The 27,885-nt window shown below is 41.0% G+C and overlaps 1 protein-coding gene across 4 annotated transcripts; it reads left to right on the top strand.

Annotated features, from left to right (window-relative positions):
- Window positions 1-5: 5 nt before the first annotated feature.
- Window positions 6-26,426, top strand: frmpd4 (FERM and PDZ domain containing 4). Of its 4 annotated transcripts, none has more exons than XM_056390243.1 (17): window positions 6-478; window positions 7,729-7,845; window positions 13,916-14,076; window positions 14,367-14,469; window positions 15,702-15,747; window positions 16,692-16,796; window positions 17,527-17,634; window positions 17,980-18,111; window positions 18,861-18,980; window positions 19,180-19,316; window positions 19,667-19,793; window positions 20,071-20,160; window positions 20,292-20,474; window positions 20,656-20,788; window positions 20,873-21,850; window positions 22,417-23,625; window positions 24,643-26,426. In XM_056390243.1, exons 1-17 carry the CDS (start codon window positions 438-440, stop codon window positions 25,881-25,883), a joined length of 5,031 nt encoding a protein of 1,676 aa, XP_056246218.1. In that variant the 5' UTR covers window positions 6-437; the 3' UTR covers window positions 25,884-26,426. The 4 variants fall into 4 exon arrangements, with proteins under 4 accessions (XP_056246218.1, XP_056246217.1, XP_056246220.1 ...); XM_056390242.1 differs by having other exon boundaries at window positions 14,367-14,487; XM_056390245.1 differs by lacking the exon at window positions 6-478 and adding an exon at window positions 5,895-6,065 and having other exon boundaries at window positions 14,367-14,487.
- Window positions 26,427-27,885: the final 1,459 nt, after the last annotated feature.

Here is a 27,885-nt window from a genome sequence, read left to right as displayed (position 1 = left end):
CATCTCCCACCACCATCACCACCCCTGTCTCTCCCTCCCTCCCTGCCTCTGCCCCTCTCTCTGGCTCTCTCTCTCTGCCTCTCTCCAAAGCTGTTGTTACTGTGTGGCTCCCGCACATCATTCCACCGCGATGGAAATTAAATGAAGGTGGCTTAACACAGCTAACAGAGGCATGCTTTGAAGGATGTAACCGGGGGAAGCTGCGCTGCCAGATCCTTTTCCATGGGCTGTGGATTTGCGCTGCTGAGGCGAGGACAAGCAATCACTCAGCCATGCAGAAGCCCAGACAACAGGACTAATCTCTCCACCTGACTTGTGGAAGCTCCACTTTTTTTTCTGAATTATTTATTCCCCGCTGCGAAAGACAGTGTGGGACAATGGGGCCGGAGTAAAAGTAGATGGTGAATTTGTAGCCTTGACTGCAGTCTGCAGCACACATGGATGTGTTCAGCTTTGTGAAGATGCCAAAGCTGTCAGGGTGAGTCCGATGGTTGCTGCTGTGTATTTGCCTGTCCGTGGATGTGCCTGCTTGTTCTTTAGAAGGGGTGTTTGCCTATGCCTATGTTGAAAGGCAATGATTGAGAGAGTGACACGGGAGTAACGTGGAGCAGTGTGATTAAAAATGCTGAGTTATTGATTGCTCAAGAGAGCAAGTTGTGCAGTCATGTATGATGTGAAATGAATGAGCAAGTGGGGTAGATAGAGGAGGGGGCGGATGCAGAAGCTGATGCGGTTCATGTATCTAAACTGTCTGTATCTACAGTAAGTTCATAAATTTATCATACTGCAGACAGTGCTTATCGTTTGTTGGTTTAAGTGTTTTGTAATGTCATGAAACCTCCATATACTGAAACACTATGAACCCCCACCCACCCCCTCGAGTTGTCTCAGATTTTAAATCATATCAGTCAAAGGACTGTGGGTTGTAAATCATTTTCAAACAACATATTTTGGTGAGAGATATAAAGATATTCTCTTTACATAAATAACAGAGTGTGATCTGTCATTGGCCATTACATTAAATATAAGTGGACATTTAATATGAGTGGTCAGGTTCACATACCTATGGCCAAAACGGGAGGATGAACATTTACAGCTGATGTAGAGAAAAGCTGAAACCTTGCTGTTAAAAACTAGAAATTGGGAGAAAAACCCACCACGTTGCAGTTTTCATGTTTATTTGTATGTTCTTCACTTTGTAAAATGTTGTGTTTGAGAGAATTGAAAATACAGTTTGTTTATTTTATTTTTTTTTTTACAAGAGGTGATGGGGACTTCATGATTTGTAAACTAACAGTCCCGAGGAATTCATTCATTGCCAGGGCAGGCACCTTACCTTATGCACCCTTGGGTCTGCTAGATTGAGTTGATCTGCCCCAGTGGACAGTAATCCTCCTAGGGGATTTGGCTCCACTGTGAACACTACAGACCACTGGTGTTGGGAACACATGATCATAAAGGGGAAATATTAAATCAGATACTGGATATGTCACAAGAATGCCCATTCAGTGCATTTAATTTCATTTATGAGTCATCAACAAGACTGCATTAGCATTTTTTTTTTTTGTAGTTTTCTTTTCATTCAGGACCAAAAGATTGTGTGGATTGTGTCATTCACTGTAGCTTGTGTAGCCTTCGAACATAATATCGTAGTCAGTATTCAGTTCTTTTCTGTCGTATGCAAATCACAGCTCCTTTTGATAACATTCCTGTGGGAAAGCCGGCAGGTAGCAGGGATTCCATCAGATGATAGGGCCGTTGTTTTCCAGTTAGTATCCCTCCATGGCAGCATTTATGATGCAGCTCCCAGTGGACCACCAACGTCATTGCATCCTGTCACTGTTAATAACGCCACACAATGCTATCCCTGATTATGAGTTACCACTGCTACAGTGGCGTTTTTTTTTGTTTTCTCCCTCTCAGCTGCCAGCAAGAATTAAAGTCAGCAGGATGCTCTTCTGCTAAGGTTGATAGAACATTTTACAGAGAAACCCACTGTATATATTTAGAGCTCTACAAGAAAGAGAACATTTCCCCTCTTTGTCTTTTCCTCCTGCCTCACAACGCCCCCAGATGTGACTGCTGTCGGAAACAAAAGCAGCCTCTTTCTCTCATTTTCTGCACTCTTTGATTCTAGCAAAGATTTTCAGATTTGATGTTATTGAAAGATAACTAACTCACATCTTCTTGTGTTTAAAAAAGCAAGTTTGAGTCATTTGACCGAAGTTGTTTTAGCTGCTCTGTTTTGATCTTTGTATGTAGATCTTTGCTGGAAGTGCTGTTACACTTTTCCATACATCCTGTAGAGGTTGTATATGGTTTGTTGGCTACGGCAGTGTGGCGATAATGAACATGAACATAATGTATTTATGTAGAAAGTGCCAATTATCACTCAATCACCACAATTCTCTGACTCAGTACGGTTGCTGAAATGTGTGTATGTGTAGGTGATTGCTAAACATGCTTGTGTTGCATGTATTAAAGAAAATGTGTTATTGTATGATGATGTAACTGTTTTGTTTTTTTAATCTCCCTTATGTAGAAGATTGACATAGACCATTAAATGTGTGAGTGGAAATGTGTTTCTAGAAGGTGTTGGCAAGATTTTTCCTCTGCATAAATAATATGAAAGATCAATTGAATGAAATTACATTGGTCTGCTGCTTGTCGGCTTCGTTCATTCCTATCTGTATGATTTTTGTTTTATTGTTTGTTTTTCTTGTTTGTTTTTTTTAATCCATGATGCGATCCATTGTTCGGCATGTTTTAACTGCAAACTTTTTGCACAGGAAATCACTGGTCTGGACACAAATTGATTAGCCTAAATGTTCATCAGTGTACACAAACACCAAAAGATCTGTCATACTTACCCGTTCAAATCAGCAGCTCCCAGGGAAGAGTGGATCAGAAATGGCTCAGGGTCAGAAATGGGAGCCAGCTGGATGGCGGATGAGGTCTCAGGCAACCATTTATTTTGCTCTGTCCTTTAGAGCTTTTAGCATAAAAGCCGTGAGTAGCACAATGAGGTGCGAGAGAATCCAAGTCTAGTTCAGTGCCCACAGGGTAAGTCCATGACTATATTTGGTTAATGTTTTACACAGAGTTCTATGGAGCAAAGGAGGCCTGGGGACAATGCAGTGTAAAAATGAAATAATAATGAAGACACAAACGTCTTTCATTAGTTTTGTGTCTCTTTTTTTTTTTTTTTTTACAGCTAGATATAAAATTATAAATAAAATGAATGACGTTATACACAAGGTTAAATGACAAATTTAATGTGTGTGTATGCAGCCATGCACTTTAAGTTTTTAAATTTGTTATTTACTATATGTCCTATGTTGTAAGTGTTGTATCCAGCATTTGAATAGTAGCTCTTGTGTGAGTTAGTGGTGTTTAGTTGTTTAACAGGTAAATTAGACAGCGGGACTCTGAGGCTCACTCACACACTGTAAAATAGCAAGAGGATCATAGTGGGTGGGCAGTTTCCCAGATGCTGTTTTATTCCCACCCAGAGGAGATTAACTAACCAAAAACCTTTCTATATAGAGGCACCAGAGAGCTGCTCAGGATTGTGCGGTTGCCCATGGCAACAATATCAGTACTTCCAAAGACAAACAGAAATACAGTATTCAGTTAGAATAATGGGGGAAATAGACACTCCCATTCTGAAGAAAGTGTCATTGTGTAGAAAATTTCAACATTACTGCATACTGCCACTATATAGGGCAAAGTACAAATTCTAGCCACCTAGGCTGTCTGATTTGGTTATGTTGCTATGTTACATCATCACTGTTTGCTTCATATGAAAGTAGGTTCTTGCATGCAAAGAAAACACAGTGTTTTCTTTTCTGATGTCAAATAAACAGAATGTAAAGTGGACAAAAAAACTGTGAAGTCTAAGTCACAAAATGGACGAGAACAGCAGAATGACTGAGCAATTATGTGTAACTGCATGGTCAGCTTCACTTTCACAGTGACATAAAAATAGCAGACACAATATAAATAGCAGATTGGGCTAGATTTGAGTATACGTTCCGCTGCGCTACCATACTGGTCACAGGATTAGAACCAAGGTGGTGGTTAACGAAGTCAAGCAGAGGGCAGATGTTTTCTTAAACAAAAGGCAGCGCGTTTGTGTCTTCCACAGGACGGAGGCAGTCTAAAAGAGGCGCAGAAATATGAGGCCTTTAATCAGTGAGGTTCCTCTCTGTCTGTGCCACTTCTCTGCTCCACTACCGGGCCTCCTCCCAGGAGATGGTCATCTCATCTGCTGTCTCTCCACGGATTTCATATCCAAACAGAATCACATTAGTGGTCTATCTCTGCATGAATGTCTCTGTTTAACTCAAGAGCTCCTAGAAAGTAGCGTCAAGGCCTCTTCACCATGTGCCTCAAGTCATGCTTGAAGCATTTCGCTCCCTGTCACACAAGGAAAGTGAACAAGTGCCTTTTTATTTTTAACTTTTTGCAGAGTTGAGTACGTGTTCAGTGATCGGTAATGATGTAGATAGTGGACAGGCTCAGAGATCATCACCGATTTCAGACCCACAGCATGCAGTGGATTGAAGAAATCCATGAAGATTTAAGTTATTCTGTCTTTGAATTTCTTTAAAACTCCCAGTAATGTAATCGTGACAGTGTGATTGTATGAAGTGTGTGTTTGAGTATGTATTTATGCAGCAGAATCTGTGTTGAGTGTTGCTCAAACATAAGAGAATAGCTTGTTAAGATCCTATGAGACTATTCAACCAGACACACCAAGCGGGCTGAGTAATGAGTAATGTGATGTTTCATTCACGATGGCATATACAAAGAAAAAATTGGAGTAATATTGCTCTCTGGACATGGAGATACCCCCCTCTTCCTCACCCAGTGTATGATGGGAAAGCCGTAAGAACAAGAAGAAAATGCAGCGTCCTCTTGCAATCAGCACATAAATGTTAGTTAAATTTTTCTACCAAGTGCAAATGGGAATGTGGCACCAGAGCATGGTTTCATATAGCCCACCCTCATAGAGATTGTCGCTGTTAATTATTCAAACTAACTTGAGTGTCTATGTTGTAATGTGCTCTTCTTAGCTATGGCTTGTCTATAATGCATAGGTCCTCCCTAAATTAACAGGATTTCAGCCTTCGTGAGACACCAAGATGCTTCTTCGCATCTAGCTTGTATTCAGTGAGATGAAAGCGAAAGTGAACTACTGTGATAAAGCAAGGATCACGTTGTTCATGCAATTTTTATGAAGGACTGAAAAGTGATCTTTTCCCCATGTCTCAGACAGTACAATTAAAGTAATATCTTCCAAATTATAGTTGCTGATAAATTTGGATGACAGACCATTGCCACTGTTCATCCTAATAAAGATATCAAGATAGATGCACAAAATGAAGAAATATGTGTTTTAATCTTCAAATTTAGATTAAAAAACCCCGTTGTTAGTTACTGTGGAAGCAAAGGCTTAGTGCTATGGCATTATATTGATTATATTATTACTTTTATGAGCTATAAATCCTTTTTATTTTTCATTTTGTTGTTAATTCCTTTTAAAGATTACTTTTTGGATGCTACTAAATAGTAAAGTAAGCACAGTCTAAACAGATGTGCAAAATACAAAAAAGTCATCGTGCATTTTGTAATTTTAATGCAATTTTTCCTGCGAGAAAATCCTTTGGGAACCTGCTTTTGCTTCCAGCTTCTTGTTCTAATTGTCCTCACTCTGACTCTTGGGTAACCTGTTCATGAATTGTGCAGCATGGCTTGCCCACTTGGCGCTCGATTACTTAGTCCGATGTGACTGTGCAGGCATCATTTATTAATGCTAGCTGGGGAAGATCAGTTTCACTGTCCACCAGTGGGTGAACCTTTTCAGTCTCTCTGTTAAGCTGTGAGTGCTGCGACTCAATGGCATAATGCACCTCCCGCCTGCAGACAAAAGAAATCAAAGATCACAGCATCTGTGACTGTGTGGTTAATACAGAAACATTGCGGCTGAGAGACAGAAAATGGATTTTGTGGAACAATTTGTCAGTTCAGAAACATATTTTGAAGGCACAGCATCCGAAACTGTAAGTACAAAATGCTTTATGATGTTGTGGACCTTTGGAGAAATGTAAGAAAATATCAGTGCTAAAGGTGTAATCCTGGGAAAATATAAAATATTATTCATGTGCTACAGTTCTTTGACCTTCTTTTACTATCGACTAAAAATCTGCGACATCGCACACTGCAGGCGTTAACATGGCTGTTAGCTTAATCCCAGGGGCTGAAATGGAGGGTACAAGTAGGAGTCATCAATGAGGTGAATATGGCTCCCAAAGTGCCAGACAGTATCCAGTTGTGTCCACACACACCATTTTAGCTGCAGGGAACGTGTTCTAAATATACACCATCGAGGCCTGCCCCCAGCTAATGTACTGTAGGTCAGATAAATCCATATCCATGTGGAAACACTAATATCCCCCAAACACACCACTGTATTGGGAAAGAAATCAGGTTGCTTCCTGTGCTTAGAGACCAATTTAAAATGTAGTGCATAAAAAAAAAACCCACCATTTTCAGCTACGTTACTTATTCTTCTATGAATTAATTATGATTTAATGCATCCAGTAGCACTTAGGTGTGTTTTGTTTATTAGTTTAGGGTGACGTCAGAACTGTACTTTGGTTTAGGTTGCATTATTTTGTTGCTAACTGCCCAACTGTTTGCATTAAATAGTTTTATGGTATTTTGTAACCCTTCTCTCTGCTTCCATATTTTGTTGATGAGCTGGCAATATTTTATTCATATCTCATGAAATGGGCACTTGTGTTCATACAGACGGACATGCTCATGGGCACACCCACACAAACACACACTCTCATACAGATACGAGCACGCTGCACACAATTTATTATCAGCAGTACAGTAACTGGGGAAACATTTAGAGGCAAGGAAAGAGGGGCTTTGAATAATGAATGCGAAGAGCCCTGTTACACGGCAGACAAGCCTTTGAAGTGACATAACTTACTGCCACTGCTTTCATAGCATCACCAGTGTGCAGACACAAAGACAGAGATAAAGGGAAGACAAGAAGGGGGGTGGGGTGGGGGGGGTGGCGTTGTGGTGCCGACAAAAAGACAGATGAAAACATTTTAACCAATTACAGCTCTCCTGAATACCTCAACTCTGCCAACTTGTAGCACAGGGACATGATTTTGCAGAAGTGCATTGGTAAAATCAGCGGAAATTGAGATTTAGATGGGTGCTGTCTTACATACAACAGGCTACAATAAATTGTTGCGTCAGTGGCGGTCTTAGCTAGTCTCTGATAAACTTTATCAAATCATCTTGGCATTGAGCAAATCAAATAACTACTCTATAAGAGAATTCCTCCGGGCAGCTTTTATAAAGAATCTGCTGACATGTAGAAATAAAACCAATTTCATGCCTCTCAAAGCACAAGAGTGAGGCATGACAACTCTGCCTGTGTGGCTAGCTTACGTAATTAATTTGATTTATATTCACTGACTGAACTGTGGCTATGGGACATTGTTCATCACGCTGGAATCAGACATTCTCTCATCAGGTTTGAGTCACTTCATATCAGCTATACAACTTATGTGCTCCTGTTGTGATTTGAATATCTCACTGGCCAGATGGATTAACTGAGCGTCAGTGAGCTGGACACTGCAGATGGTGTTAAGCAAGTAAGTTTGACTAAAGTCGATCTGTGCTTTACTTCCTCTGCAGCCACAGGACCAAATCCTCAGGCTGGCCACCCCCTTCAGGGACCTGGAGTTCTTCACAGGGACCCCCCAATGGATGGGACATGGGCACCAATAGAGAGGGGCGTGACTGCTACATCAAGTAAGTGCCCTGTGTTTAAAGAAACTGAGGGGGAGCTTTCTCTGTCCCAGATGTTTCAGACGCTTTGCCAACCTGTGATTATTCCAGCCACGTCACTGCCTCCACACTGTCTCCATCTGTGCATTCAGAATACTGATTCTCTGTTCCCTCCACTGCTGCGCACACTCTGCCCCTGCCTACTCTCACTCTCTCTCACACTCTCACACACCCACAATACTCCTCATGCAGTCTTGCAAATGCAGGAGAGGGCTTTTCAGAGTGTGAGTGTGTGAGTGTGTGTACGCTGCCGCTGATGAAGAAATTCACCTGTGCGGGGACTTGTTTTGATCTGAGAGGCTGCACGTTCCTCAGAGGATGCTGGGACAGTGTTATCAGCGTAGTTGATCCTTCGTAATTGGCACTCCTGAAAATCTGCACAGGCAGGTAAAAAGAAACTCTCTGTTGGTTCTTTATATATTTGTGAGCACATGTCCCACTGTAACAAGTGAGTGTTTGTTGGTTTCATCTGTTGTGTTGATTCAGCTGGGCTTTCCTCTGTTTTTTCACATCTACGTTGTGCAATATGCATCCGTACTAGATCTAAAAATATTGTTGCATATATGAGCCACTGTGAGATTCAGACTTGCTAATTTTTTGCTTCTCTCATCTGTTCACTAGATTGTTATCTCCTCCCGTTGATATCTATTATGATGGAATCTAGCATGAACCCACGCACAGTCGTTTTTGTTCTAGATGCACTTTGCAAATGCAAAATAAAATCTGTGTATGTGCATGGTGTACTGAGTAGAAGGTGAGCTACTTGTCACACATGGGTTACAACATGAGAAGCGTGATGTCAGAGGAGTTATATAAGACGTAAGGAGCAGTGAAAGTGCTGGATGCGCAGTGTGTCTGGATGAGGCAGATCACGGAGGCTGTTTTGGCTCCAGATTTAGCTTTCTAAATTTGAGAAAGGCTCATGAATAATCAAATGACTGTTTCTATGACTGTCAGTGACCATCTGAGTTTATTAGGGCTCCAGGGTGCTGATACTAAATTGTTGTAATTCTCAATGAAACGCATGTTTAGTCTGCGTGACAGGAGCACATGAATAAAGCAGTAGCAATTTAATATTTACATTGTGACACATGGTTTTTAACAGATGTAATGTCACTGAGGGACTGCTATGACAATATACTGGAGGAGTGTGTGACAGAGTGGCTCAGTGTGTCTGAAAAATACCAGATTTAACAGGGACTTCTTGTTAAATAAGTTAAATCAACTAATTCTTTCACAGCACACAAAGATGTCAAAGTAAAGTGAACAGTGAACATCATTACTTAAATTGATTTCATCAAGGCATTTACCACATTTAATGGACAAAGCTAGATTTCCATTTGGGAGGTTGATAGCCAGTCACCTCAAACAGAGTGCCACAGTAAAACATATGCCAATAAAAACTGGCAGAGATTACATAATTTAAAAAAGAGGCAGCACAAATGTAACCCCCTCAGCGCTAGTGCTTGCCCAAAATGAACAGCTGAGTATTTTCTACTGGTATGTTTGCGAGTTCGATACAAATCGAGTTTAAACTGGTATGTACTGCCTCCAGGAAAATAGCCGTATGCCCGCACTCTAAATCCAACCCTGACAAAAGCTTTCGTCTTCTCCCGCCTTCTCGCCCTTTATATGTTAGCAGACAAACTGCCAGCCTTATACTGAAAGCATTACAACCCTAGGTTTAAAAACTCGCTTGAGTACTGTGTGACAAAGCCTAGCTTTAAGCAGCGCAGTTAGTGAGTCACTGACACGTTTTTCCTTGGGATTTATCATTGCCGTGTGCACTCGCCGGCTGACACCATTTGGTACTTCAAACCCATATACTCGACCAGCTGTCGTACTTACTCGCTGCCCTCTACGCTTCCCGTACATGCCGGACTGTCCAACGAAGAATGCCAAAGTCAAGAAACCACTTTGAAGCTGAGGGCCTCATCGGATTCATTCGTGTACCAAAGTCCGAGAGCAGACTCAGAACTTGTTAGCCTGAAGCTAACAGGCTAACAAGTGGATATTTTTCCCTGTGCCAGGAAAAGCACTTCTTCATCTCATAAGTTTTTAGCTTTATGTAACATGCTGCTTAATATTCTTTAATTTCCACTTGGTACCAACATATTAATGTTAATGTGCCCTGCACTTTTGTGGCCTGAGAGGCGGACAACACCCAGTATTGGAAAACTTGAAATAGTCCATACATTTAGAAGTCTGTACCCAGAATATACCATTGGAAAGAAAAACACTCGAACATCCAAGCACTACTCAGTACCAACAAGCTGTGAACTGTGTCACAACAGCCTTTCAGAACAAGAGTAACAGAATTTTGCTTTTGTAAATGAGCTTACTCCACTTTGTTCAAAACACGCTTTATAAAAACAACAGTGAGAACAGTGCAGTTACAGTCAGGCTAGCATTCTTTGTTGCTGATTTTTGTTCATACAGTGTGGCTTGTGATTGCTGCATAAAGCCTTGTGGAGCTACAGGAGCAGCTAATGGGTATTATTAGGGACCATTAGATGCATGGCTGTCTGCATAATGGGAATCTAGCCATGTTTAGCAGGTGGCCATGCAGGGGAGGAGACAGCACTCTTCCTGAATGCACAGGTCCATATGGTTTTGATTTGTGCACAATCTGTTGAGACAAAACTGACTCAAATCCAAAATAAATGTGTCTTAGTATGACACTTAGATATTTTAAGCATTTACAGTATGCAGCGACTGTTGCTATGAGTTGTTGTATTGACTGTCAAGATGTTTTTAATGAGTATGAAACAGATTCTGTGTTTTAATGTTGATGTGATAAAGATGATTATAAAATGAAGCACTGTAAGAGGAATTAGAATAAACTTTCTTTTTTTAAGAAATTGGGGAAGAAAACAAAAGATAAGTGGTGTTTGATTCTTGTATCACTGTAATAATTATAGCCTTCAGTGGATATTCATAACCACATTTTAACTGATACATTTGTAAAACACTCTGGTTGATTCATCAACCAAAATAAATAATATTTGTCAAAGTGCTCATTGCACCAATTAAAAATCCATTTGATATCCTGGCCTCCTGTTTGCACTGCCCCACACTGACTGGGTATAGTGATCCTGATGTGGGTATGTTATGAATATTCTGCCTACAATCTCCCATTATTTGGACAGCACTGTGGGCTGTGACACAGACTTACAGTCCCTGTAATATTATCGCAAAATTATGCAAGAAAATGAAAGTCACTGTTAGCTACAATAGAGTGTATGTTAGTTTATGATGTGCTAAATTAAAATTAAGATACCACCTGCAGCTTTTATGACAGATGCAGATAATAGAAAATTTTACATTTAGGATAATTGTTGTTTTTGCGTAATTAGATTTGTTGAATAAGCCGCCTAAGGATAGTAAACACCAACTAATTTGACAGTAAAGGAGACACATTTCCTTAATTTTCCTGTAGGATTACGCAGTGAGTGGTTTTCCTTGGATAACCTGCAGGTAAACGTGGTACAGGGAGAATAATCCAGGTCATTATTTTTGATTAGCTCCTCCAAGTCTCTGTTTGACAAATGTATTAATCAATTCTTAAACTGACGTGCAAAATTGTAGTCGAAAGGCTTGAAAAGAATTATGTTCTGCTCTGTTTTCTCCATAATTATTGAGGTGAATGCACTACGTTTGTGGCTTTGTATATTTTGCGATTGAAAAGCATCTGAGAGAATCAAGTTATAAGATTAACGCATTTTGCCTTTAGCTTCCCAGTAGCCATTTCAAAGGCTGTCTTTACTGACTTTTATAATACTGGTGCAGTAAGAGCAAATATTTTGCTTTACATAATTGCAGAAGAACAAATATTGGTTGACTGAGTGCATCAAGTAAGGACATTTTTCATTGAAATTGTTTGAGCATTTGGTTCTGAACAAAATATTACTCAAAAAAAATAGTAAGTATAGATATATATATATAGAGAGAGTATAGAGCCGAATACAGTATATCTAACAAAACCGCCTCAAACATTGCAATGCACTGCTTGAAAGAGAGAAGACGTTCTCTGTCTTTCATTACACCTTAATGCAGATGTGTTACCAAGCTCTCCAATGTAAGACTTGGGGCTATGTAATTTTTAATTGAAACAAATAGTATCTTAATTGCAAATATATGTATTATAGCCTCCGATAATACTCACACAGTCCATATTATATTAGAATGTATTACCATTTCAATTGAATCACTAGCACATTATTTTTGAGGCATTTGTTTAATTACCATTAAAAGAAAAACAAGATTGGCCGCCTCTGCCAGCATCCGTGTGCTCGTTCAGATTTATGCAGAATATCCTCTGGATTTCTTTTATAACACAAATAAATTTCTTTACTGTACAAAATGGAACTTTTAATTACTTTGTAAGTCAGCATGTGCATGTGAATTGTTGTTGTTTTGCAGAAAAAGGGAGTAGAAGGAGGGATAAGAATATAGTCCTCATAATGCAAGGCATTTATGTAAAATTTTGTCTGAGTTTTAAGGCATTCAAATCAAGTAGCTCCTTTTACATCTAGCCTGACCACAATTGTTCAGCTTGTACAGAAATGTGTCATAGACTTTATCTGAAACTAAACAATGACACAATATGATCCATTTAGAGCATCTTTGTACTGATTGACATAAATTGTAGCATAAGACTTAGGTGGTTAATTTTAAGCCTCATTTGACGAGAGTAGGCTTATAAAGTCAGTGTTTACAGACTGGTTGTAATATTTATCTTCCTTTTTTTTTTTATTTCTTTAAAGGTGAATGTGAGCGCATCATGGAGACTGGGTTCACTCCTAGTTTAAGACTGATATTACCACAAAAAAAAAACACCTCTGTTATCTTCTGTTTAGCAGCTTACCTCCTAATGACAGCTCACGTGTCGATCATGACGTGGTTGTTGACAGTCACTGAGCTTTGAACATCTTGTTGTTCTTGTTGTTGCTCTTTTTTCATAGTATCGGGATTGCGATTGACAGATCTCACTGTGTCTTTGTGCCATGAAAGATTAATTGTTAGTATTTAGTGGTGAATAGTACATGTGTCAAGAATAACTGTGAATTACACAGTCTGCCCACAGCTTTAATTAACCAACATTGTTGGCACCATAGGGAGCTGCTGCTGCCTTTGCAGCCAGGGAGAGACGAGGAACACTGCAAAAACTCACAGACCACAGAATGTGTGGACGCTGCACACAGTTTGTGCACGTCTTCTGAGCTCAAGACAAAGAAAAGCACATTGATCAGGATAACTGAAGCGAAGGGACGAATACGGTTTCAATTCTAGAAGCTTGTTTGCAGCCACCTATTGATGGCAAGTCTCAAAGAGTCAGGAGATTTCAACACATTATACCTGTTCTGCATCTTTATTAGCGTGGCAAGGCAAAAGCCTGTTGTGTAACACATTACAGTATGAGTACTACAGAATACTGTAACTGCTTCTTGGTGAAGCACACAGTGGATCTATCTGCAATGTGAGAATACAAACATTGGAGCTTGATTACCATCGCCCACATGATCTATTTTTGCAGCATTGCTCTTGTTCCTTATTTTCGGTTTCTGGCATCCTGTCTTTAAACATCTTGAGGATTTGGTCCGATGGAAAACAACCACTTTCTACACAGTTAAATTGTTACATTTACTGCTGTCCTGTTGTCCCACGGTCATTATTTCTTTTTAGTGGTTAAATCAGTTTGGCAGTAATATTGTGAAACTAGAGCTAGATCATTTTCATTAATCTGCCTGTTACTTTCTTGATTAACTGATTAATCATTTGTTCTATGAAATATCAGAAAATTACCCATCAGAAATTTGCAAAGCCTTTAGGTATCCATCTATCTAGCTATACAACTTTGATTAACTGTGTAGTGTAATGACTGAATACATTGTTATAACGGTGAAATTTATAAAATCTATTGTTTCTTTTTCCCCAAAAGTGGTTTCACAGCTCCACGTACAAAACCAGTGCTTTACAACGTAAAAAGAGTAGCCAGAAACATTTTCTTTCATTTTTTTTATCATTCCCACAGCCACGTCTCCCAGAGCAGCTCCCTTGAGGAGATTCGTCTGGACGGAGACAAGTTTGTGCCACCAGCGCCCCGGAAGGTGGAGATGAGACGAGACCCAGTGCTTGGCTTTGGCTTTGTGGCAGGCAGTGAGAAACCTGTGGTGGTTCGCTCAGTCACACCAGGTAAAGTGACCCAGCTGCAAAGTGAGCTCTTATACTGCAGTGACTCATTCGATCCGTATCCATTATCAACACTTTCGCAGAAAGAGAAGAAATACTCCTAAAATATATGAGTGGGGAGAGGAAAGCCACTCAGGCTGTAGTTTAAGTTGATGATTCATTGATTTAAACAACCCCGAATGAGTAAGCATTCATTAGAGCCTCAAGCCACAAGACGGGAAACCAAAAAAATCAAGAAAAATACTATTATTGTGCACACTTTGTACCACGTCTTGTTTGGTGTGTGTTGGCAGGGGGTCCATCAGAAGGCAAGCTGATCCCAGGGGACGAGATCATCATGATTAATGATGAGCCGGTTAGTTCAGCGCCCAGGGAGAGGGTTATTGACCTTGTCAGGTATGACAACACAGTAAGGTGAGATGCTATTTGCCTGCTGTTAAACCTGTTGTTGGTAATTCTCCAGTGCCTGAAGAGTATTCATCCTTCTTGGAGGTTTTCATGTTCTACTATCTTACAACACTGAATCAAAGTAGATTTAGTGCGGCTTTTTCACACTATCACACAATCAACAGCAAAAAAGACCATTTAATATCGAGGGAAAAAATAGGTATCTATAATATGATCAAAATTAATTACAAGTGCAAAAACACTTGTTTGCATTAAGTAGCACATTTCCTTTAATAGGCACGCCTGAATCACCACTGGTGCAGCCAGTTTTAGTTAATTGGAGACCACCTTTGGGTTGTCAAGGGCTTTCGGTTGATTGAAGCATAAGTGCACCTGGACCTGGAGGGTCCTTTTTTGGTGAGTCAGTATTGTGTCTGAACCTACGTCATTAAGACAAAGAAACAACTCAACAAAGAGGCGGTTGAAAAGCGCAAGTCAGGGGAGGGACACACCAACATTTCTGTGTCACATTACTTCCCCTTTCATTCGGTGTTGCAAAAACAATAAAACATGAAAACTTCTGAGGAGAATTCACTGCAACTCACCTTTGTAGTTCAGTGTGATCTTTTATTTATTTATGGTTTTACTCCCAGTTTGTTTCTAATCGAAGCTATTTAAATAAACTACATTTTCTTACAGTTTCTGTCTTCACTTGCTATCCAGAATAAGAAAACACTAGAATTAATCCATCACTGCATTTTGTTTTTATTTTTATTTTAAAGTTCCACAAAACCAAATGTTGCAGCTGAACAGATTTGGTACATCATAGTCGGCACCCGCTTCATTCACTGCGATTCAGCTTCAACGTTGGTGCTCATGTGTTTCATGCGGCTGTGAGTGTTCGGTCTTCATGCAAAGTGTGCGGCAGTCTGTAAACAGTACAGTAGTACTGGTAAAAGTGCCCATGTGGACACTCCTTCACAGTGGCCTTAAATGAGCCTCACCTTTGCAGTAGAAGTCTGCACTGTGGAGGCAGGACAGGGGGCTGCCTGGAGCATCACGTGGACACAATGTTCCTCCTGCTGTTGTCCACCATGATGTGTCAAAAACTGCATCCAGGAGAACTGAAATATTTCCAGATTTGATTTCCCCTATCCACAGCATTTTGTTTATTTGTTTTTTGTTTGCATCTTTTATTGAAAATGAATATTTCATTAAAAAATGTTCTGTCTTTTCTGCAGGAGCTGCAAGGAGTCCATACTGTTGACCGTTATTCAGCCGTACCCGGTAAGTTTCTGCGTCCTCTGTGAATGAAATCAACTACATTCCATTCGTTTGTGTGTTTGGAGCTGATTATTTTGAAAGCTAGTCATTAATCATGCCATATGTTTGCGCTGGCACTGTATCAGTAATGCCTTAGCTGAGTGTTACAGCCGGGCTAACTCAAAGGGAGTCCAATTGCTGCAGTCTATCCAAGTCTTCTCATGTCGTAGTATCAGATCCTCGCGAAAACCTCAGATGAACCTGCCACATCAACATTTACTCGAGTCACGGGGCACCAGATGGTGGTGAACACACAGCACCAGGAGCATATATTTGGCCTTTGTTTGCAGTTCACATAATAAGTCAGTGGAAATGGAATTATGCTTGAATTCCTTCCAAAAATAGACCAAAGCACCAGTGTGAGTTCACAGAAAACATACAGTATACAGTGTGGCAGCAACCGTATGATGAAATCTGGCTACTCTCCACACACTGTGGCAGTAATTATAAACTGAAAATTGAATGTCTAGGTACATCCATTCACGTTGCATTTTAATTAATCATTTTGTTTGGTGTCAGTATTTAAGACTCTTTAAGACTCTCAGCATGATGAGTCACTTAACATGAGGCTAAACATGAATGATTTGCAGGAAAAGTGTAACTGTAATATTTCATATATACTCAGAGGACCAAGCAAGGCTTATAATCCATCCTGTAATTATTTCCTTTTACTAGGTGTTTCTTTGCAGGCTCAATGACACAACAGCAGTGAGGGTGTCCTTGCTCTTATGCTCTTATAAAGTGCCACCTTAATTGCATCAGCACAGAGTGGAGACATGGGATGTCATCATGTTTCAAAAGGGAAATGTCCTTGAAATTCGTGGAGATGAAAAATACATGACTCATCTCTGAAGGAACTGATTGTCCTTTAAACCTCTGGTTTTCTTTTTCTTCTTTCCCTCCAAAAGTCACCCAAATCGGCATTCATCAGCGCAGCCAAAAAGGCCAAGTTAAAGACTAATCCTGTTAAAGTCCGCTTCGCTGAAGAGGTCATCATCAACGGCCAGGTCCCAGTAAGTCACGTTGGACACTGATTCACTCTGTACACATCAAGGTTCTGCACAGCAAACGGCAGCAGCAGACTTGAACTCTTAAAGCTAGAGCACAGAGCAGAGTGAAGATATTAGAATTAACTGACTAAAATGAAGACACGCATGAGCAAAAAAAAAAATGCACCTCCTCTTTCTTTTTCCTTTTTTCCTTTTCATCAACCTCCGTCAGTGGGATGAATTAGAGCGCATGTGGGTATGATTGACAGAAAAAGGGGGACCCTGTCACAGAGAGCTTCCCCAATTTGTTGGATGTGTCACACAAAGAAGAGGTTTTTAGGAAAAGAGCTACAAAGTAAGGAGACTATCAGGCAGTCATACCCTCTGAGAGGAGGACAGCAGCAGAGAGTGATCATTAAGGAGGATGCATCAGTGTGTTACTTTATATTATTCTCACTACTGCGTTTACTCAAAAGAATGTCATGGAAATAGATGGCATTCGACATTTTGGGTAATAAGATCGTTCATCTTTCTTGCTGAAAGTTAGGTGAGAAGATGAACATTACTCACATACAGTGCTATTGGAGATGGTTATCTTAGCTTAAGCTTAAGTGAAACAGCTAGCTGGATCTGTCCAAGGGTAAAAAAAAATGATCTCCAACTCCTACTGATGCACTTAAACTACAGTATATAAACAACTTTCAATAAGAAAAATTGATATTAATTGATCCAACAATTCTCATTCCATCCTCAGGAAACAGTGAAGGACAACTCCCTTCTTTTTATGCCAAATGTTCTGAAGGTGTACCTGGAGAACGGGCAGACTAAATCATTTAGATTTGACAGCAACACATCCATTAAGGTAGGTGCTGGAAGGATCCCTGCTTCATTATGAAACGCTGTTGCATAATCTAAAGTTTAAATGTTGAATGTCATTCACAGCTGCACTATACATAAAATGCCTACTCCTCTTTTCACTATGGCCTTCAGAACCTTCTCTGAGCTTGATTGTGATTCAAGCAAAATGGAGCCTGATCTTAGTGAACAGGGAGATCTTGGTCAACAGTTTACATTTCATTTTGCTCATGTTTTTGTGTTTGTTCAATCGTGACAATGACTTATGGTTATGGTTTTGAGCTGAGCCTGAACACTGCTGCATCTGCACAGTTTTCACGCTGTATTAACTTTGACTTTGTCTATGTGAAAGGACGTCATCTTGACCCTGCAAGAAAAGCTATCCATTAAGAGCATTGAGCACTTCTCTCTGATGCTGGAGCAAAGAGCCGAAGGATCTGCCAGCAAACTCATGCTCCTGCATGAGCAGGAGATGCTAACTCAGGTGAGACAGCTCTCTCGGGTGCCAATAAACAGGACAGACGCAAGTAAATAATAAACTTGATGGCAAAAACATAGAGAGGATACCATCCTTCTCTTCAGTATATAGTTAAGTATTTTTGTATTGATACTGTAATGTGCAGTACTACACTGTACAACAGGAGAAGAAAATTCAGGCTTGTTCTCAGTTTGACCGAATGTGCATGAAAAATGTTAACGGAATAGTTTGTCATTTTGGGAAATATGCTTTGTCACTTTCATGCCGAGAGATAAGAGAAGATCAATACATTTCTTTTACTTGCCTATTAATTAAACAGATGAAACCAGGAGACGTTAGTTCAGCTTGTAGCATAGCATAAATGCATAAACTTAAATCCTGGACTACGGGGAATCACTGCTTCCAGCCAAGAAATAGTCCAGGAAAACCACTACTTCTTGTTTTTACACTTTGGTTCTTGTATGGATTAAACAAAAGAATAAGAAAGTGCTAATTAGTGATATTTACAGGTGCTAGTAGGTCATTTTAGTTAACTGCGGCTAACTGTTTCTCCCTATTTCCAGTCTTTATGCTAAGCTAAGCTAATCATCACCTGGCTCCAACTACATATTTAACAGATCAAATGTTGCATGTAAATAAAATATCCCTGTTTCTAAACCCTGTTTATCTGTATAAAAAAAAAGCTTAATAAATAATCATTGTGAAAAACGTGTAATCACTAACGGGACCCTCCTTGTCTTCAACTTGTACGCTAGGTGACACAGAGGCCAGGGTCACACAAGATGAAGTGCTTTTTTCGCATCACTTTTGTCCCAAAGGATCCCCTGGACCTGCTTAGGAGAGACGCAGTAGCATTTGAGTACCTCTATGTTCAGGTGAATATTAGCAGATGCAGGTAAAACATAACAACGTATTGTGAAATATGCTAGTCTGGATGTCGAACTATAGTGATGGCCTCGGAAAACACATGGTTGCTGTGGGTGTGTTGTTGTCTTGCATTTTATGATAAGAAGAGTGACTGAAGTGTAACCTTTTCCTGTCCTCTCTCTCTCTCTCTCTCTCTGGCCCCTCCAGAGCTGTAATGATGTGGTATTGGAAAGATTTGGGTCAGAGCTGAAATACGACACGGCCCTCCGCCTGGCTGCTCTGCAAATGTATATTCTAACCATCAATACCAAGCAGTCCCAGAAAGTTTCCCTGAAGTATATAGAGTAAGTAGATTGGATTTCACACTGCGTCATGCTTGTTGGGATCAGCTTCATGTCTCCCCTCTACAGAGCCATTTTGTTGTTTCTAAGGACTTATTCCAGCTGTAGAGGATACCACGAGTCCACCACGCTGTTATTCAATAAAATAATAATGATCTCACTGGTATTATTCTGCTGCAATGCCAGAAGATACATCCCTGCTGGTTAGTTAATAATTCTGAATGTACCCAGCCGGTTGATCAATGCACCACCTCTAGGTGAAATCGATCACTGGTCAAGAATGATGACTTGACTGTTTTTCATAGTGATTGAGTGACCTTTTTTTTTAATCTTTATGAAATGTGCGTATGCAGGAAGGAGTGGGGTCTGGCGTTGTTCCTGCCTCCTGCAGTGCTGTCTAGCATGAAAGAGAAGAACATCAAAAAAGCCCTCACTCACATCCTCAAAACCAACCAGAACCTGGTTCCGCCTGGTAAAAAGGTAAAGTCTTCATCTCTCTCTCTCTCTCTCTCTCTCTCTCTCTCTGTATCTCACACCATCTCCCTCTCTTTGCCTTGCACCACATATGAAAAGACTCTTGACTACCACCTAGTGGAGTGTTAAGTATCAAAAGAATGTTGATGGGTGATGGCTTGAATAGACAATATTTCACTTTTCTTTATCTCAGTTAAAGGACTTTCGGCTGTGAAGAGCTCATTAAAATTATTTCTTGTATCTTGTATCTAACCCTACATCTCTTGTTTCTCTCCTTTTCCAGCTGACTGCCTTGCAGGCAAAGGTCCATTATCTGAAGTATCTCAGCGACTTGAGGCTATATGGAGGACGGGTGTTTAAATCTACACTAATTGTGAGCAACACCATCCTGCCATTTCACACTGTATTCAGCTAGGATGTGGCATTAAACATTTGACAGGCCACGTACTGTTCATTTGTGTTCAGAAAGTGATATGAGTGTTAATACTCTCTTCCTGTTTACAGCAAGGCGAGAAGCACACAGAAGTGACATTGCTGGTGGGGCCTAAGTATGGCATCAGTCATGTGATTAACACCAAAACAAACCTGGTGGCACTTCTGGCTGATTTCAGTCATGTCAACCGCATTGAGATGTATACAGAAGATGAGAACAGGGTTAGAGTGGAGCTACATGTCCTGGACGTAAAGGTTAACAAGCCTTCTGCCCTTTTTAAAACAAAAGCATGTGCTGACTGGTTTGTGAATATTTTCTGTAGTTTTACCCAAACAACACCAAGTCTGTTCAGTAGTCATTACAACATCATTCTACAGACCCACTCTCCCATTTATTTTGCGCTAATTGTCATCTGCTTATCTGCCTTTTTTACAGCCCATCACTCTGTTAATGGAGTCTGTTGATGCAATGAATCTGGCGTGTTTGACTGCTGGATACTACAGATTACTAGTGGACTCTCGACGCTCCATCTTCAACGTGGCCAAAAAAAACGACAGTATGGAAACAAGTATGTCTGAAATTATCCCAATGACTCATGAAAAAGTTGTTTTATTTAAATAGATTTGTTTCATTTTTTGGTTCCTCTTTGCAGGCAACGCAGCGAGAATAAAGCAGAACTATCAGGCCATCGAGTGTACATACAGCACACCTCATAAAGGATATGAAGACAGAAACAACCAGAGGTGCAGCCAAGATTATTCGGACCAGGAGTGTGAATACCTCGACCACGGGAGATGTGAAGGCCAACCAGTTTACATAACTGAGATCCACCAGCCCCAGCACACAATGCACATGTCAGAGAGAGCTGAGTGCTGCAGAATCCCTTGCTCCCAAACGTACCTTAACATCCCAAGGCCTAAATCCCAAGACTCCTCCAGGAGTGCAAAGGTCTCCTTCATATTTGGAGATCCCCCCTTAGACGGCGTAAACCCCCAAAATCTGGGCTACCAGAGACTGATGGATGAAAGCCCAGAGATTCTAGACAATCATAGCCCCATGTACAGGCGTCTCGAGGAGGACTATAAGATGATGGATGCCATAGAAGACGGGGATGGATATCAGTACTCCACCAAAATCTTTGGTCCTACTGAGTGCATCGAGGAGCCGCTGCTGCACGATATCTGCTACGCAGAGACAACAGATGACGCAGAGGATGAGGATGACATCAGCTGTGAGGAGGACATGGTGATAAGTGACATTGACAAGCCTACATTACTGTCACTCTCAGGATCCAGCGATGACATCATTGACTTGACCTCCCTCCCTCCCCCACCGGAGGGTAATGACGAGGAGGACAATGACGTACTGCTGCACTCTCTTAACCTGGCCATTGCTGCTCCTCCTCCTGGCTTCAGGGACAGCTCTGATGAGGAGGAGCAGCAAGGGGCTGGGACTCGGGCCCAGGGGGCCCGCAATGATATCCCAGTGTCTCTCATAGATTCAGTGCCCACCCACGGAGCAGAGGGCCATGAGGAGCCTCTGGACGATGCAGTGGTGTCCACCTTACAGGCACTCGAGGCCCTTGCTGCATCTGAGGAACAGAGTCCAGCACAGTCAGAGAGTAGCACAGGTTCTCCTTACACTATTGTAACGTTCATCCATTAACACCACACATGTTCCAGCCATTCACTTTTGATTTGTTGTTGTTGATTTTTTTTTCAATAAAGCCCATTTTGTTCTATGTTTCCATTTGTGTGAGTATTTCTTCATTCTTTTGAGCATGCAGACAGCTGTGTTCATTACATTATCATTCATTTTGTCAACATTTGTTTTGTGGATCATTTTGTTCGTTTTCTCATTTGCACACTGCACAATGTCAGATGTTTGTTGCTAAAAATCTGAAAGCAAAAAATGTTTGTTGTATAGTATGCTGTTTTCAATGTCAATGACAGTTTTCTATCAATTTTTTATTGATGCAAAGAAAATTCAATTTTAAGTGGAATGTTATTATGTAGTCATTTATTTTGTTATTGTCAGTGTTATTCCAAAGTACTCATTCACTCTTTTTCTCATTCACTTGCTGATATGCATTTCCACTGCCATTTCTTATATTTGACTAACTCACTAATCTGTGATATTTTCCATTTGCCTCAGATGGAGTTGTTAATGAGGTGTTTGTCTTTCTGTGATACACAGGTGTAGAAATATCACGAGCATTTAGTCCCGAGTCCTCCGATTCTGGCAACGAGACAAACTCCTCTGAGATGACAGAGAGCTCTGAGCTGGCCAGCGCTCAGAGACACTCAGACAACCACCTGAGGATGCATGTAGCCATGACAGAAGGATACCATACGACGAATGAGGAGAAGACAGAGGTGACTGCACAGAGCGATGGTGGAGCAGGAGCAATGCAGTACAACCCCCGGGAGCATCAGGAGGAGGAGGCGAAATCATCTGCTGTGGCCTCCTCCCAGATATTTCACTCAGATGGTGGTGAGATGGAGCCAGAGACAATGGAAATAAAATCCGTTAGTGAATACTTCACTAAGATGCACATGGGCTCAGTAATGAGCAGGCAGAGAGGAAAACAGAGGGAGGCAGAGAGCAGAATGCACGGAGATACCTGCGAAGCATCTGATAGATCGCACATGACTTCCCAGGACTCAGCTAAAGAGGAGCCCCCTCATCTTGTTGGGAAGTATAACGCTTTCACTGTGAGAGATTCCTATTACATGAATCAACTTGATCTGGGGCGAACTCACTTTAAAGACAGGCATCAAAAATTGCAGCAGAGAGCGTCCGGAAACAAAATGGCAGACAATCTCGCTCCAGAATGTGTGAATGACTCACAGGCTTCCCACGCAGACAGGTTGACAGTAAAGGGAGAGAAACAGGACTCAGATGAAAGAAGCCTAAAGTTAAATGCCCATCTCCGCTCTCCATCCAAAGCGCCCGTCCCTGCAGAGGGAGATGCCACTTCCCAGGATAACGAGCAGCAGCAAATTAAGATTTCAGCATCGGAGCAAGACGTCACACGGTTATATGAATACCATGTGAGCAAGCGCATGTCATCGATACAGAGTGAGGGCGTTCATTCCCTCCAAAGCTCACAGTGTTCCTCTATAGATGCCGGTTGCAGCACAGGCAGCAGCAGCTGTGCCACTCCGATGGATTCTCCTCTTTGTGCCACAGACAATATGCATGTACTGTCAGAGTCCTCGCTCAAGGGGCTGAGTTATGTAACAGCTGAGGAGAAGGCGTATGGGCCTCTAGGCCACGGGAAGGCTGGCCATCCCATGGACCCCACCCTGCTGAGGAAGATCCACGCAGCTACCAGTGCTGAGCCTGGGTTCACAATTACACGGGATGGCAGTCACAGGATGCCCAAGATAAAAGAAACCACAGGTAAAACTAAACAGGAGGGTGCTCGTTCTCTTATCTATGTCTGTGTTAGTGGATGAAAGCGGCAAAAGGGAATTATAAGAAAGTTGCTCATTATAAGAAAATAAGTTATATTTCAAGGGGTCAATTTGCACAAACTGCAAAAATACATATTATCACTTATGTCTAATAGTATGTAGTCAAACGGATAGTTTTTGTTGTAAATAAATGCTTAATGCTATGAGCACCACAAATGAAATCCCATTCACCTCTATCATATTAAGGTAGTAGTAGAAAGATATCTCAGAACATGGGCAAATAAAACCAAAACTATCCGCATGCCTAAATGCCACTAGAGGCAACATTTTTGGAAAGATTTTTATTCACTCTCTTGACTACCACTCTCACATGTGTCCGTTTAATATGTAGCTGGAGCCACCAGCTAGTTAGCGTTGCATAAAAAGCTGGAAACAGGGCAAAGTGTAAAAAGGGCAAGTTGTGGTTTCTCTGGGGTCATGTGTAGTGACTTCCTGCTGTATTGTCTTCACCATGAGGTTGACAGGCAATCAGCAGAGTCTCTAGGAAGTTACTGTGTCCATGCAAGAAATTGTCCAGAATATAACTCTCTGTAAAACCACAGCTTCCGTTTTTACTACTTCAGTTTTTGTGCAGATAAAGCAAATGGAATACAACGTGCTAAATTGTGAGCTTGAGAGGTGCTGGTAAGATTTTGTAATCTTCAAACACAGGTTAGCGTTATACTGAGTGGACAGTTAGAGTGGTATCACTATCAAAGTGAACAAGAATATTTCACAAAATGTCAAATTATTCCCTTGAATGTCACGTTTGCTGTCTTCATCCATTTAATCTTTCAGAGGTAGTATGGGAATTCAGTTTGAAGAAAATAATTCTATCATTTTAGATTCATGAATACTTGAACTATTAAGATCTAATGAATAAAAATATTTTATTACATGTAAAGATGTGCTGTCAGCGAGATGCTTAACAGTTCTCTTTGTTTTACTACTACCCCTAGTGTAGCTTGCACACAGCTGAAGAAGGCTGGGGAAGAGTCATCTTTAGCTCTCTGTAATGAGACCAGTACCACCACCAAAACCATGTCACCATCATCATTACGAAGTAGCACAGAGCCCAGCTGGCTTACACAGGCCAGCCCGGAACCCAACTCACACGCCCTGGCTTCCCCTTCATGCGAATCTTCATGTGACCCTACAACAGGCAGCCTCAGGAAGCCACGCAGGGTTCGGATGCTCAGGAGGAGCTGGAGTACCATGATGCCAGTTTCTAGGAGCTTAGAAGCACTGTTAGAGAAGACCAAAGCCACGCTCACCGGGAAAAGTGCTGGTCAGAATTTCCAGTCTCAAGATGCCCCAAAAGTACAGAGGAAATTCTCTTCCAAAACCTTGCCCAAAAGCTTGTCCCAGGGTTCAGTCGCATCTAATTCATCTGGTAGAGGGGTGCTTAGAGGAGCCTCCCTGTTGCTGCCAGACTCGACAGCACCGAGGCTGGATGCAGGTGCCTGGAGGTGTCATGGGCCGTTCAGTCACTGCTTCCTCAGGAGAAAGACAAACACCGATAGTGACGATCGAGGCAGAAAAATGCCCTCAGATGCTCTGTCTTCTGTCAGCTCGGTTTCTTTCAGCCGCGAGGAAAACACAAAGCAGAAAGCAAAATATAAAGCTGAGCAGAGTAATAAGGCCGCTGCTACGAATGACATAAGTCTTAAAGCAAGGCTAGCACGTGTAAATTCAATGAAGGGAAAAACCTACAGTCTTCACACTGGGTTTGCAATTGCACGGAAGGATGCCTTAGAGATGATCGGCGTGCTGCGTTCCAGCGTGGGCCACTTGTCCAGAGGTGAAAGGCCCGAGGTCAACGAGGCTGACATGGAAACATATTCCCAGCTGCTTTTCATGCAGGCCAAAGTGCTGAGCAGGGCCTGCAGTCAGATGGCCGTAGAGTACAGCAGTCCAGAGGAGTTACTGCTCACTCTGACGCACAGCTTCCACACACTCTGCTGCCTGACTCAAGCCTGCATGTCACTAGTGGAAGGCCTGAGCACCGAGAGGGAGCGGCGTGAGGTGGTAGCCAAGGTGGATGAGGTCGTCATGAACTATGTATGCCTGCTGAAAGCCGCTGAGGCAGCTTCAGGACGCTCCCCCAGTGACCAAAGTGTGAATGCATTGACACATCACTCTGCCACCATGTCTGCTATTATAAACGCACTAACTCACTCACTGACAACACTGCTCAACAAATAAACTGTTTGTCTATTTTGTCTCGATTATTGATTTTAAAGCCATACATAAGAGACATGGGTTTAACAACCAATGTGAACTGCTGTGAAAAGAAAAATCTTGCCTTGTGTATACAATATTTTATTATGTAAAGTAAAAATAAAATTATATGAATCATTAAAGTTTTAAATAGATTATATTAAGGCCTCTATGAAGAAGCATACAACCCTCCTCTAAAGTATATTATCTAATATTACATAAAAGGGATTATTTTAAGGATTTATTAGTTATATTAGGGGCTTAACATGTAGATTATTACAACCTTATTAGAACCTTGTTTATAAATTGTCAAAATATATATTATGTTGGAGAAATGCATACACTATATACAGCTGTAGACAAATCATTGCACAGGACAAGACATGATCAAATAAAAGTAACGCATATGACTTTTTCATTTGCTGGATTCACCTTAATTTAATGAATACTTTACACATGAACACTGAGTACTTTCCTGTTATTTTTTGTCAACATCATTAAAAAGATTAAAACTTTTGAAAAGTCTAATTTCAAATGCTTTTTGTCTATTTGTATTTGCCTCCTGTCTGGTGTATAGTTCTGTTTACCATCAACCTCATACAATACCACATTTTTCTAATTTTGCAGTGGTACCTGTTAGTTCCTTATCTTTACTTCTCATTTCAGTTGATCTCTGAAGTATTAAAACAGAATAACAGCGGCTGACAGAGTAACTTTTTGAGACTGTACGGTTGCTCATAAAATTGCATTATTCATACAGAAAAGTTGCTTGACCCATGTTTAGTTGTATAACTATGTTTAATAATTCATTATTTTACATTTACTCATGCCTGGGTGGTGGTAATGCTTTTTGCATTAATGATGATGATGGCCCATTTCACTTAAAGGGCTGGAAAGAATGTTTGCACAACGCTATGTGTGAGTAGTCAAGCACGTGTTGCATGATGCAAATGCATCTGAGTAGAACAAGAGTCTACAGTCATGCTAGCTACTTTGTGAGGCTTTATTTAGGCACAGTGTTAGCATGCTAACATGCAGATGTTTAAGCAGGTGATTGTCATCATGTTCACCAGCTTAGTTTAGCATGTCAGCATGCTAACATTTGCTAATTGGCATAAAACATAAAGTACAGCTGAGGCTGATTGGATTTTTTTTTTGTTTTGCAGCTATTTGGTCCAATTATTGGATAAATTCAAGTTTTGACACTTGAAGAAAAATCAGGGGATCACCAGAGTCTTTAGGATACATCCTCTGGGGACCATGAATATCAGTGCAACATTTCACTGCAGGCCATCCAAAAGCTGTAGAGATATTTCAGTCCGGAGCTAAGTGGTTGAGCAACTGACAGGCCGACATTGCCATGCCGCTACCATGACTAACCAACTTTGTCATCATGCCTTTTTACTGTGCAAGAGGCTGATCAAATAAAAAACAAACACTCCAGTATCTATTCCTGCATTTGGTCTATCAAATAAAGGCCAAAACATACACACAGTACATACTGTCTGGCCAGAGCGTGGTAGTGATGGTGAATGTTACTGTTAGCCATAGTGACAAAGCAGACAGAGATAACAGAAGAAGATGCTACCTGGTGCCAATATAGCATGTTTACCATGTAAACTGGTAAACCTAATCCCAAGCATGGGTTTCAATTTCACCTGCAGGTTAATCAGAAATGAAACCACTCTTTTCACAGGTGGTGGCAACAACTCCCCCAGCTGTGCTATCATTATGTTGTATAACAGAAAGAGACTTCTGTTCTTAAGGCCACATCTTCATAGAAATCTTACCAAACAGCACGTGTGGTCTGTTGTATAACAAATAGGAATCAGTCAACCATTATCAGTCATCATATTAGATGGAAGATTTGGATGTGTGTGGTTTGTGACAATAGGGAAGTGATGCCAGCTAATTATACACGCATTGGGCTAACCCAGCCACCTGTTACTTTCATCTTATTACCTAAAAACTGATCATCAATGTTGCG

The sequence above is a fragment of the Seriola aureovittata genome, chromosome 11 (assembly GCF_021018895.1).
Source record: "Seriola aureovittata isolate HTS-2021-v1 ecotype China chromosome 11, ASM2101889v1, whole genome shotgun sequence".
Taxonomy (NCBI): domain Eukaryota; kingdom Metazoa; phylum Chordata; class Actinopteri; order Carangiformes; family Carangidae; genus Seriola; species Seriola aureovittata.
Note: the sequence above shows the minus strand (reverse complement) of the source record. Positions and strands in the feature narration are given on the sequence as shown.

Bases quoted from the DNA above. Each gene is read 5' to 3' on its own strand.
- frmpd4 (XM_056390242.1), top strand. From the start codon at position 438: ATGGATGTGTTCAGCTTTGTGAAGATGCCAAAGCTGTCAGG. The intron at 14,077-14,366 runs GTAAAGTGACCC...GTGTGTTGGCAG, and splicing joins GGTTCGCTCAGTCACACCAG to GGGGTCCATCAGAAGGCAAG. The intron at 20,789-20,872 runs GTATGTCTGAAA...TCCTCTTTGCAG, and splicing joins AAACGACAGTATGGAAACAA to GCAACGCAGCGAGAATAAAG.